At 57.1% G+C, this 12,327-nt stretch overlaps 1 protein-coding gene across 2 annotated transcripts in view; it reads left to right on the top strand.

Moving 5' to 3' along the window:
* The window catches only part of FBXW4 (F-box and WD repeat domain containing 4), a 77,696-nt gene extending 65,860 nt beyond the window's left edge, over positions 1-11,836 (top strand). The window contains exons 6-9 of one of the 2 annotated variants that reach the window (XM_037159346.2): positions 662-727; positions 10,152-10,292; positions 10,769-10,910; positions 11,112-11,836. In XM_037159346.2, the coding sequence (XP_037015241.2) occupies positions 662-727; positions 10,152-10,292; positions 10,769-10,910; positions 11,112-11,231 (469 nt within the window). In that variant the 3' untranslated portion in view covers positions 11,232-11,836. The remainder of the gene's footprint in view (positions 1-661; positions 728-10,151; positions 10,293-10,768; positions 10,911-11,111) is intronic. The other variant, XM_037159347.2, reaches the window with a different exon arrangement.
* Positions 11,837-12,327: the final 491 nt, after the last annotated feature.

The raw sequence follows: 12,327 nt of genomic DNA, 5'->3' as shown, positions 1-12,327 counted from the left end.
GTCCTTGTCCTCCAAACTCAGCCTGACTCCCGTTCCACCCTGGCTGCTGGCCCCTGGCCACTCACATTCCCTACTCGCTCACCTTCATATGCTAGCCTTTCTCCTATTTCATCTTTCCATATTCACACTCACCTTCAGTCCTTTTCTTTTTCACAGACTGGTGCCTTTACATCTACCCTGTGCTCGTACCATATTACCTGATTCCCTGAGTTCTTAGAACCTTCAGGAACATCCCCACCCTCCGCTCCAACCAGGGCATCACCTTCCAGCAGCCCACAGCCATTCCCAGGAGACCGTTTCCATGCCATGGCTCTGTGAACTTCGTACATCTGAAGCCCAGCAGGCACGCTGTCCCTTGGCCTCAGAGTTGCGCCCCCAGAGATCTGTTTTTTATGGCCGGCAGAGGCCATGCAGCTGGGTCCGAGAGGCGGGTTCAACTGTTGAACCTGTGGCTCCTCTGGCCAGTCGGCTGTGGGTCGCAGCCCTCGCCATGCTTCCAGGGTCTTCCCGCCACAGCTCTGGTGGCTCTCCAGCTGCTCCTCTTATCCTGGCTTAACCCCAGAACCCCTGGAGAATGAGCACTGTGCCTTCGATTGTGCAGCCATTTCCGCCACAAGTTCTGACAAGCCAGCTCTGACTTTGCTCTCCTTTTGTTTGGCAGCTCTTTTGTGACGGGGACGGCTTGTTGTGGGCACTTCTCACCCCTAAGAATCTGGGACCTCAACAGGTAAGAGAGTCCTGAGCCCACCATGGCTTGCGGTGGGGGAGGGGCCAGAGCTGCCAGGGAGGTAGCAGAGCTGGCTGCCCCAGCCCCCGCTTCAGTGGGCTGCTGGGTGGTCCAGGAGGCTGGGAAGGACCCCTGCCCCAAAACCCACTGACCGCCTCTGCTGCAGCACCTTCCCCCCTGGAGTCCTCTATTAGCCTGAGTCCACTGAGCCACACCAGCTAGGGTGGAAGTAATTTATCATTGGTAAATAATTTCAGGTAAAATCTATGAGAACAACAATTTGGACTTATAATACTTTTTCTCCGAGAAGTGCCTGGCTGTGTGGCACTATCTTTAGAGATGACTTTTCTAAAATAAAGAAATTTTGGAAGTGGCCTACAGATCCGTAAAAAGAATTATACAGAACAGTTAACATACATCCAGGTTTTATTTATAATTCTCTGCCTTGGCAGGCTTGACACATTCCCACCTGATTATCTGCCATACTATTGTGTGATTTTAAAATACTTTTTTTAAAAAGATTTTATTCATTTATTTATTTTTAGAGAGGGGAAAGGAAGGAGAAAGAGAGGGAGAGAAACGTCAGTGTGAGGCCGCATCCTGCACACCCCCCCGCTGGGGATCTGGCCTGCAACCCAGGCATGTGCCCTAGACCAAGAATCGAACCTGTGACCCCTTGGTTCACAGGCCTGCGCTCAATCCTCTGTGCTACACCAGCCAGGGCAGACTTCTTATTCTGAAAGAATTACAGATGCACAGGAAGCTACAGAAGTAGAACAGCGAGGGCGCCTGTGTAACACTGTACACTGCGTAACATCAACACCAGGTGACGGGCACAGGCGAGGTCCGCAGCCCTTCACTCAGGGTCTGGGTGCCTCTGTTCATGCGGGCGCACTTGGGTGCAGCACTTTGCAGTTTTATCACGTGTGTTCATTCGAGAGACCGCTGCCACGTCAGGACAGAGATCCCTCATGTGTCCTGCACAGTTGTGCCTACCCTCCGCATCCTCAGTGGCATTTAGTATTGTCTCTACTCTTTTCTTTTGCATCAAGTCTGAGAGCTCTTCACCTCCCCCAGGCGCCTGCTACCTCCTGCGTTCCAGCGCCGGTTAGCCACGGCGGTGTGCTTGTCTTGCCTTTCTCTGGCCTCAGTTGCTCTAGCTTGTCTTCCGCTTTTCTCCCCATCTCCCCAGGAAAGTATTAGCCATACCTTTTTTCCTTTTTTTTTTTTGAAATATCCATTATGTTGTCAGTCTTTCCAAATGATTTTTGTATAACACATGAGCTATTTTAATGAATGCCTTTAATGATCTCCCAAGTGCAGGAATAGGAAAGCTGTGACTTCACCAAATGCCGTATTACATCATCAGGCAGCTCTGAGAGTTAGGACACTGACCCTCCGCTGCAGGTCGGTCTGCTTTCTGGAGGTATGAGCCTGACCAGAAGCAAGGTGAACCTCTCCTCTGAGGACAGGCCTTTAGGTTTCAGAAAACTCTGGTCTGTGAAATTTTTCACTGTGGCTCATTCTGCCCAACTCCTGCTACGGTCAACGCCTTGCATCTGAATAGGGTGGAGGAGGAAGGAGCCCCCCTCTGGTGTGATGGGGGCGCTGAGGGGAGCAACTGAGGGAGCACAGGCTGTGGGGTCAGACACACCTGGGTTCCAGAGCTAACTCTGCTGCTTTATTCATTCTGTGACCTGACCTGGGGGGGCTCTCTGGGCCTCAGTTTCCACATTTGTAAATGGGATTTAATTATCCCTGTGTAACAGAACCAGCGTGGAAAAGCAGCCACACAGCACCTGTCACCTCAGAGGTGGTCACCCACTGTGAGCTATCTCCCTCCCTCTCCTCTTCCCCACCCACCGCTTCTGCCACGTGGGTGCCGTGCAGTTGGTGGAGACTCCCCTTTCAGTCCTCTCAGTATTCGTGGCCTGTGACCAGTGGAGGCGGGTGTACCCGCTGACTTCGTGGCCTAGACCAGGCTCCCGACAGGAAGGGTATATAAGTGACAAAGACGGGCGTTTCCACTGAAGGCCGGTTTGACTTACTTATGTAGCTGGACCTGGCCTGGGCCCAGGATGGTGGACAGGCCAGTGGGTGAGGATGCACCGCTGTGGCCCAGCTTTGTCTCAGAGGTGGAGCAATGTTGAAGTTCCTCTTTGCCTGTGGATGCCTTGGTAGGAGGTGTGCCTGGGCACAGATTTAGGGCCAGGATGGAGTTCTGTCACCCAGGAACGGCATTCCCTTCTGAGATCCCTCACCCACACTGACCTCAAACGCTGGGTTTTTACAGGACCCGAAAGGAACCCACATGAGAGTGCACACAAGGTGGTGGGTACAGTCCTCTCTGGTGCTGGACGAGAAACAGCCACAGCACCCTCTGGCCAGCCTTGTGGCAGGGCCGCCTGGGAGTCCCTGGACATGGCCGTCTCTCTAGCCCCCAGACTCCCCTCCTCACCACTGAGAGGAGCCAGGCTTTGTTTAAACATCCCTCCTGTCCCCAGGGGAGCTTGGAGGACCAAGTGGTGCAGGGACCAAGGGGAGGATGCCCTGGCGGAGGCGTCCCCTTTTGGTGGGAGGAAATGGATGGACAGGATGACTGTCCTTCGCTGTCTTTCCCAGGGAAGCCCGAGCAGATAATAAAGTCGTGTAGAAAATAGGATTAAGGTAATGAACAGGCAGGACAGAGTTTGATCTTTCAATAACGCCAAAGCCTGACTGACAGGCCGATCTGGAAGGTGGAGCGACATCGCCAGCAGGACTCGGCAGCGGGGCTGTGTGCGGTGCTGGGCGGATTCTTTTGCTTTTAACCTGTCACTGCTGAAACTTGAGGAGCACTGAGATTTTCTCTTTTATGTGTGCAGGGACTTGGGGAGGGGGAGTACGGAGGGGCAGTTTTGCCCCAGCATCACTCCTCCAGGGGCTGCCCTGAGGAGGAGGGTGGGGGCTGGGATGGAGCTCGGAAGTGTAGGTGCCCTGCTGAGTGTCCGCGCTTCCTTAGCCCTGTGTCCCTCGGTGCCTGTCCTCGGGCAGCCTGGGCCACTCACAGCACCTGGGACTCCTTTCAAGGTCACCATGGCTCCCTCAGCCCTCCATTCTCTCAGCACCCCTTGAGACTGTTCTCCCAGGGGGCTAAGCAAGGGGAGCTCCCAGCTAGAGGGCAGAGAGCAGCTGTGGCACACAACCGTTGCCTAGATGCCAAGGAACTTGGCCGTCCCCAGCCCTCCTCCTCTTCTGCCTTTCTCTCTTTTAGAGCTGGGGCCCATGGGCTGGGCCCAAGGATGGGATTTCCAACCTGTCTAAGCAGGCAGAGAGAAAGATGGAGTCCTTCCTCCAACCCGGAGGTGCTGGTGTGGTCCTGCTTCTGAGGGTGGATGTTCTTCAGACCCAGTCCCCAGCCCTCAAGGGCTCCATTTGGACAGACAGTGCCAGTAGCCAACCACTGAGGTGTCCTTAGCTAGGCCCTGGGGTCCCATCGTGCCCCAAGGTGCCATGCCAAAGCCATCCTGTTCCTGAGCCTGAGGCCCATCTATGTCCTCTGCCTGCCTGTGAGCAGACCCACAGCTGGACCTGGGTGGCTATTGTCTGCGTGGGGACTGCCTCCTACCTGCGGGCCGGCCAGACATGGCACACACACTCCCCCCGCCCCCAGGACGTGTTGTCGCTATGGGTTATACTTTTCTGCCAAGGGGCTTTGAGCTGGGCCCGGCATTGGTGCCCCAAGAGCAGGGCACCATGGTCACCCTGTGGGTGGTGGGCAGCCAGGCAGCATGACAAAGAGACTTGAGATCCCAGACCTGGAGGTGTCACCATGGGTCCAGCCATAGCTCTAAGCCAGCCTGGGGGCTGTCAGGTGGGGAAGGGGGTAGCAGTGGGCTTTGGTGACCTGCCTGTTCTAGGGACTGAGAGCTTGAGCCCTTGGCTAGGCACTGTGCTATGTATGTATGTGACCCATGGGTGTGGCACTGCTCATGTCCCCTCATGTCCCCTCCCCCTCCAACCAGGGCCATCCAGGTTCCCATTCCTCCTCCATTTGCATCCTAAAGCCCCTACGTCTCCTTTTGCAATGAAGGCTGGGCAGGTGGACTTCTCAGACATTCTGACAGGCGCCTTCTGCTTTTCCCCATGGAGCCTTTGCTCACCTGACCCCTGTGCCTGGGTTAACCCTTCTCTGCCTCCTGAAACCTTGCTCACACTGCAGTATAAACAGCACCTCCACCATAAAGCCCACCCTGATCCTGACCCCTGTGGCTGGAGTTGGTGACTCTTAGAGAACTCACAGGGCCACCTCACCGGCCACCGTGTGTCCTGGCATAGTTCCCCCTTGGGCTGAGAACTTATCTGGGGACTCTGGACTGAGCATAGGAGCTGAATGTCAAGTCATCTACTGGCATTTGGGATGGCAAGGCACCTGGCTGCAGCCTGTTGAACTGTCTGACGTGGAGCCTGGTGTCCTGCGTGCAGGCCAGGCCTCTCCGAGGGCATTGTGAGTGCCCACCCCACCCAGGTGTGGCTTTGTCTCTGCCCCAGGGCCTCTGCCGGGCAGGGGGTCCGGCCCTCAGTCAGGCTGATTAAGGGAATTGTCCCTCTTTAAGTACCTGCCTTCTCCTTTGAAAGTATTACTGACAGCGTTTTTCATTTTCTTTTTTCTTTACCTCTTTAAGGAACCCTGTAATTTCTTTCTCTTTCTTTCTTTCTCCCCCCCTCTTTCCTTTTTCTTTCTTGTCCCCTCGGTCCCCCTGAACTCTTTGAAATTGGCTCTCTGCCTACTGACACCAAACTGATACTTTGCGTTTCACTTCTCCTTATCCCTTTATGGCAACAGATGTTGAAATTTTGTATCCTTTTATCTGCCCGGCTGCCCCTTCCTGTAATTACGGTCCCCTTGTTAGCAGCACAAAGTGGGCTGCCTGGCCTTTGAGCCATTGTGTCTGAACACGTGTGCGCGGGCGGGCACTGGGGGCCATGCAGGCAGACGCACACGCGTGTGAGAGGTTGTGTGCCTGGCGAGGGTCCTTCCCTCTCCCCTGGCAGGTCTAGGGCAGGCGAAGCTTTTATGGGCTTCTCGTCTCCATCACTTCGTGGCTGGGACCTAGCTTCCTTTCTCTCGCTCTCCCTATGGGAGGGCTGGACTAGCACAACCCCCTGCTCAAAAGCCTCAGCTCTCTGCCACTTGTGGAGTTCTGCCGGCTGAGCAGCATGTCCACCATGGTCTGGGAGCCAGGTCACGCCAACTTGCTCCCCTCATGGACCCAAGCCTCCGACTAGACCAGACTGCCCTGGCTCTGCGCTTCTGCTGTGGCCGGTCTTTTACCTGGGCCATCCCCTCTTTCCTGCCATTGCCTGCCATAGTCTGGTCGCTCACTGAAGAATCACTCAGTACCCATAGCCAGAAATGTTCTCTCTGCCCTGTGACACTTTCTCCCATCTCCCTTCGGGGGCCCGCCAGGTCGTACCTTGCATTGTTAGGTGGCCACATGACACTTCTCCCCTTACTGGACTGAAAACTCCTTGAGGACAGGCACGGCACCTTTCAGAGTCACAGTCCGCATCTCCCTGCAGTTTCTCTTGAGCACATTGCCCTGTGTGCAGAGGAGCTCGATAAATGGTCACTGGTCAAACAAAGGGAGAGGGAAGGAGGTAGAGGAAGGCAGGGCCGGAGGGAGGGAGGGAGGGAGGGAGGGAGGGAGGGAGAAACCTCCCCCTTTCTTACTGATGTGTTGGGCCCAGCTTATCCCTTCAGGCCGTCTGTCTCCTGGTAGCCAAAGAGATCTAGAGAGGTGAACGGTTTGCCACCCTCCCATCTGCCCCCTCTCCCAAAAGCCGTTGTTGCATTTTTGGGTGGCATGTGCACAGTGGGGTGTCCTCACACCCAAACAGATGCAGGAACGAGCAATTGTAGGGTCTCCTGGGAGCGCCATTGGGAACTCAGTATGACGACAGTGGCTGGAACATGGCGGAACATGGTAGGGGGGAAGTGGGCGCCAGGGGTGTCTCAGGGCACGTTCACGCAGGGGGACTTTCCCTGGGCCATGGCTGTGGTGGGGGCGCAAGCAGGCCAGGCAGGGGTGAGAGGGCTCGGGAGGGAGGGAGCAGAGGAGGGAGGGGGCAGGACACCAGGCTTCGAGGCTCTTCAGGGCCCAGGCCGGGGAGGGGCAGGGGCTCTTTCTGCCAGGGACTGCCCGATGCTGCTGGACTCTAGCCTGGAACTCAGGGCCTTTCCAGATCAGACATCCAGGTCTTTGGAGCTAGCACCTACCATCTGTCAGCTTTCCTCATAAAGATGGTCATGGGGATGGGGTAGGGTCAGTGTCTTAAACGTTCCTCCTCCTTGACTGTCGAGAAGTTCTCTCCCCTCCCACTCCCCTCCAGTGTGAGTGGGGTGACCTGGGCAGCAGGGTGGTTGGGCCAGAGGGACCTGTTCCCTCACCTGATTCCCTCTCCAGGGCTCCCTGGGATGAGGCCCCAGGAAGCCGGCTGCGGGAACACCTCTCCTGCGGGCTGCCTCCGGGCCTGGCCACATTCATCAGGCTCACAGGGGCGGCCCCAGCTGTCTTTCTCTCTCCCTGGGTGGGGAGAGAATTGCTGGAGTCCCGCTCGGGGGAGGCCGGTGTGGACTCCCCCAGCCCGCAGCGGCTCCTGGAGGCCCGGCTTTGTGTGCAGGAGTTGGGAGGGAGTGGACTTTTTGTCTGGCCTTCTATAGTGACAGACCGGCCCTTGCTCCTGCCTTGGCCGGGGGCTGTGGGCCGGAGCCCTGTTCCCACACAGGCTGTCCCGGCCGCCAAGGCAGTGCACCACCACCCGCCCCCACAGTGGCAGGCGGAGAAGCATTCTTAGCATTCTTCCCAGAGAAAAGGGGTGAAACGTCTGAATTTGGGGGTCACCATGTTATACAAATTGCAATCTAATCGTTTTTTTACAAGAATACACTTGCAGTAAGAAAAGCAGCTCAGAGGAGGGGCTGAGGAGACGGCTTGTTTTGTCCCCCTTAACCCCAAAGTTTGGGGCTATTGTCGGCCAGTCTCTGTCTCCCCACAACAGTTGAGCTAGAGTTTTCTAGTTAAATTGGTCCTGGGTGGGGGCCACAAAGGGCCCGAGGAGCCATTTCTGTTTGTTTTCCCAAATCAAAACCCCAGCAGGGCTCCGAGGGCACCACTGGCCGCCACTGGAAGAGCCCAGCCGTTTCCCAGAGCGCCGTGTGTCAGCTTAAGCGCTGAACTTAGCCTCACGCACTGCACAGCAGAGCTTCATGAGTGCTGGGCCAGAGGCCAGGGAAATTGTATCTTTTTATTGGCCCATTTAAAGTGTGTGTGGCCACTGCAGAGAGTCAGAGACAGTGCTGCAGAAAGAAAATTGCGACCCTTGGCCGGGCTGGGCTGGCAGTTGAGGGCCTTCGGGGCACGCCCTGGCCCCAGGGTTGGTGCTCGCTCATGCCTTCTGGACCCCCTCGAAAGGAGAGGCCAGTGTTTCTCACTGCAGACGTCACAGCGGGACACCTTCCAGCGGTGACGCAGACTCTGGGGCACAGGTCCAGGTTGGCCACTTGGTCTGGGTGTGGCCCTTATGCTGCTGACCCTGCCGAGCCAGGATGCCCAGCTCTCCTTCCCCCCAAACCCCGGGACCAGGGTGGGCAGGTACAGCCATGCTGGGCTTCACGCCCCCAGTCCCACTGCCTTTCATCTTCTATTTCAAACAGACAAACATGAAATTACTTCTATAGATTAAAGGGGAGAGCTCCTCAGTCATTCCTGCCTCACTAATGGAGGGGCAGGGCCCCTCCATTATGGAAGGAGAGGGGGAACTGTGGAGTGAACAGCCCTACCTGATGCACACAAATGTGCACGTGGACCCGTGAGGGACAGGAAGAGAGAGACCGGCTGCTTCCAGGGCTCTGGCCTGCCCAGCGTGGGTGAATCGTGGCCGGTGGCCCATCGGGCAAGGCAGGGCTTCCTGGGAGCCCAGGTCAGTGATCTCGAGGAGATGCGGACCTGGACACAGGGCTTTCTGCTTGATCCTCCTCAGGACTCACCCAGTGTCGCCCTTCCCCCCATGGGTTTGTCATGTTCCACCCCAAGAGGAAGAAGAGCTCTTCCCTGGAAGGGCGGCTGGGGTGCGGGTGCTGCCTTAGGGCCTGACCCCCGCCGGACAGCAGCAGTGCTCCTTGCTGGGGGTCACCTCACTGTCCAGGGCTCAAGGGGAAAGGCTGAGTGGGCAGGAAGGAACCGCAGCCACCTCCTTTCCTCCTTTAGTCTTCAGGGGAGATAGCATCCTGCTGGGGAGAAGGGGTGCTGAGGGTCAGCATGTGTATGAGGTGGAAGGACTGGTGCTGAGGGCCACATTCACACACGTGACTGGCAGCCTCATCTGCTTTAAGCCCTTTAGTAGCCACTGTGTGGGCCAAACCTGGGCAGTGTGACCATGAAGTCCTCCCCACTCCATGCCCCGGCCTCTTACCTGTGTGTCCCTGTGAAGTGTCCAAGGCCTTGTTTCTCTAGTCTTGTCCTGGAGGAGAGCCCAGCATCTCTGGGTGAAGCTGGAGAATGGGGCCTGGTGGGCGCCCCTCTTCTCCTTCACTCCCCCAGCCATTCTGCAGACTCACTGCTTCCACCCACCCCTTAGGCACAGGGATTAGCAGGTGCACTTGATGTTGAGGGGTAGTTGCTAGGGCCAGGGGGCCCCCCTACATGGTTGCTAGGGGTCTGGCATTGGGCGAGGGGTCTGCCCACTGCCGCGGTCACGGAGGGAATTACACAGTCACAAAGAAATTGTTCTTCTCAGTAATCTGCTCTCGGCCACCGGGAGGGGTGAGGGTGGGGGAGCAGGCTGGAGCCCAGCAGGCTGGGGGCTGTGATCACAGAGGCGTGCTCGCCCCGGGCTGGGGGCCAGCCTGGCCGGGAACACCAGGGACTAGCCTGCTAAGCTGCTTTCTCAGCGACTTCGCTCCCCAGACACAAAGGTGTTTACTTGTTTTAACATCTCCTGGGACTCCCCTTCTCCCTTTGTGTGGTCTTTATCCCCACTGAGGTTTGAGCCCCAGATTACAGGCGGGAATTAAGGCATTGGACTCAGGCAGCTCAGAACGGCATGACCTGTAGATCAAGGAGTATAAAGTAACCAAATCTGTGTGCGTGTGTGTGTGTGTGTGTGTGCGCGCACACGCGCTCGACCCCTTCAAGGTCCATTCATTGTCCCGAGGAGGAGAGGCTGGGTGGTGGGTGGCCAGCATGCAGGTGTGATGGAGGTGTTTGGTTACGGAGAGGGGCTGGGGCATCTCCCCTCTGGATGCCCCCTTCTAAGGGAGTCTAATTGTAGCTCCGGAGGAGAGCTGCATTTCCTCAGGGACAGATGCTATTTAGAGGTTCAAAGAGTCTGTTTGGGCCAAGGTGGGACAGTGGCTCATCCTCTGGCACTCCTCTCCCCACAGTGGGCAGCTGATGACGCATCTGGGTAGTGACTTCCCCCCAGGGGCTGGGGTGCTGGACCTCATGTACGAGTCCCCTTCCACACTGCTGTCCTGTGGCTACGACACCTATGTTCGATACTGGGACCTCCGAGCCAGCGTCAGGTGAGTGTGCCGGGCAGGACAGGTGGTGGGAACCGCAGGAGGAGAAGGTGCAGAAACTCCACGTCAGGGAGCAGCCAGCAGGGTCAGCTCAAGCTTACACTCCTCACCTTGGGTAGCCCTGGCCTTGGGGCCTGGGAGACAGTAGCCACCAGGCCCTGATCGGAGCCCTGGGAGCTGTCAGGGTGCCGTCCAGTCCCTCAGCAGTCTGTCCCAGCCTTTCTCCAGACCTGTCTCCTCCCTGAGGCCTTATCAATCCTGTGAGGTAGTCAGCTGGGTGAAACACAAATGGGGGCCTAATCTACCCTGGGGGCTGGGGCTTGATGAGGAAGAGGCCTTTACTGAGGAGGCTTTTCCCCAGGAAGGCTGGTTTTGAGAGAATGTGGTGATTCAGCCTCTCCCCTCCCAGCCAGAATGGGAGGTGGGGGGTAGAGGTGGAGGGTACCCTGAAGCCCCCAGCATCTCCTCTTCCTGGACAGGAAGTGTGTCATGGAGTGGGAGGAGCCCCACGACAGCACCCTGTACTGCTTGCAGACAGATGGGAACCACTTGCTGGCCACAGGTTCCTCCTACTACGGCGTTGTGCGACTGTGGGACCGGCGCCAAAGGGCCTGCCTGCATGTAAGCATCCCGCCTTCCTCACACCTCCCAGAAACCAGGACTCATTTTTACTGGCTGCACCTGAGAGTGGGTGTGCCCAGAGACGTGGGCGGGAGCCTACACTGGCACTGGGCCCATTGCACTGGGCCTGGGAATCCTGGTTTCGAGCTCCCCCATCCCCCACTTGGGCCACTCCTACCCTCCTTGTGCCCTCCCTTGCAGGCCTTCCCGCTGACGTCAACACCCCAGAGCAGTCCTGTGTACTGCCTGCGCTTCACCACCAAGCATCTCTATGCTGCACTGGCTTATAACCTCCACGTCCTGGACTTTCAAAACCCATGACAGTCAGGGCCACCCAGCCCATGGGCCAGGAAAGCCAGCTACTCAGGGACCTATCCTGCTTGGAGGGTGCAGTGATAACTCCTTCCGACCCCCCGTGCCTGTGCTGCCAGATCTGCAACCACAGTGCTCGGGCCCTTAAGGCTAAAGGCTGCTGACCTCCGGGGAGCTGGGGTTACCCAGGGGCACGGTACCTCCCAGGAACCAGTTGGAAAGAAGGGACCCACTGTTCTGGGACAGTGAAGCTGAACCCACTGGGCCTTGCTCTCCTGTTGGCCAGAGCAAGGATCTAGCCTGGAGAGGTATGCCCTGTACCCAGGATAGCTTTGAGTGAGGGGGTGCTCCAGCCTTTCCTGTGGTCCTTTCCCTGGAAGGAGGAGTGAGGCCGCCAATACCCCTGCTGGCACTAGCACCCCCTTCCTCAGTCAGACCCCATCCTGGATCAAGCTTTTGGGACTCAAGACTCATTCCTGGGGCACTGTGGCCTGGTCTCCCTTTGCAAGCAAGAAAGGACAAAGGGAACCCAGCAGCTTTGAGTTCTAAGCCATCCCAGCCTCAGGCCTTGCTACAATGTTCATTTTTGTAAAAATAAAGCTTAACTGTTCACAGATCTGGCTCTTCACTGGCTGGGAACTCCTGGGAGACCCCAAGGAAAGGGAACAACAAAGGTTTCTTTTTTCTTCAGGAAAGCCCCTCCTTGACCATCTATCCTTTTGGCCCTGGTGGTGGGACGGGTGTCACCTGGAGGGTACGGAGAGGGGACCACCAGTGGCTAGGCTGCTGTCCATCTGCGGTGCGCCTTCCTCACCCCAACCCAGCGTGCACACACTCTTCACAAGGCTGCCTGCAGTGCTACCCTGGCTCTCCACCCACAGTGTCTTTGCCTCCTGGGCTCTGTGTGCGAGGCTTCTGCATTTTTAAATAAAAGCTTCTCCCTTACCCACTCTTACCTTAGGGAGTTCCTCTGGGCCACGTCTGCAAGCCTAGTTGTCTTCTGAGTTCATGCAAACAGGTTGGGGAAGATGCTAGCCCTCCCCAGCTTGGGTCAGGGTTCCCCCACCCACTTTGCCATCTAAGGTGCATACCTCCCTTTATAGGG

The sequence above is a fragment of the Artibeus jamaicensis genome, unplaced genomic scaffold (assembly GCF_021234435.1).
Source record: "Artibeus jamaicensis isolate MK-2021 breed Jamaican fruit bat unplaced genomic scaffold, CSHL_Jam_final contig_490, whole genome shotgun sequence".
In the NCBI taxonomy this organism is placed as follows: Eukaryota; Metazoa; Chordata; class Mammalia; order Chiroptera; family Phyllostomidae; genus Artibeus; species Artibeus jamaicensis.
This window is presented reverse-complemented; position numbering and strand designations above follow the sequence as displayed.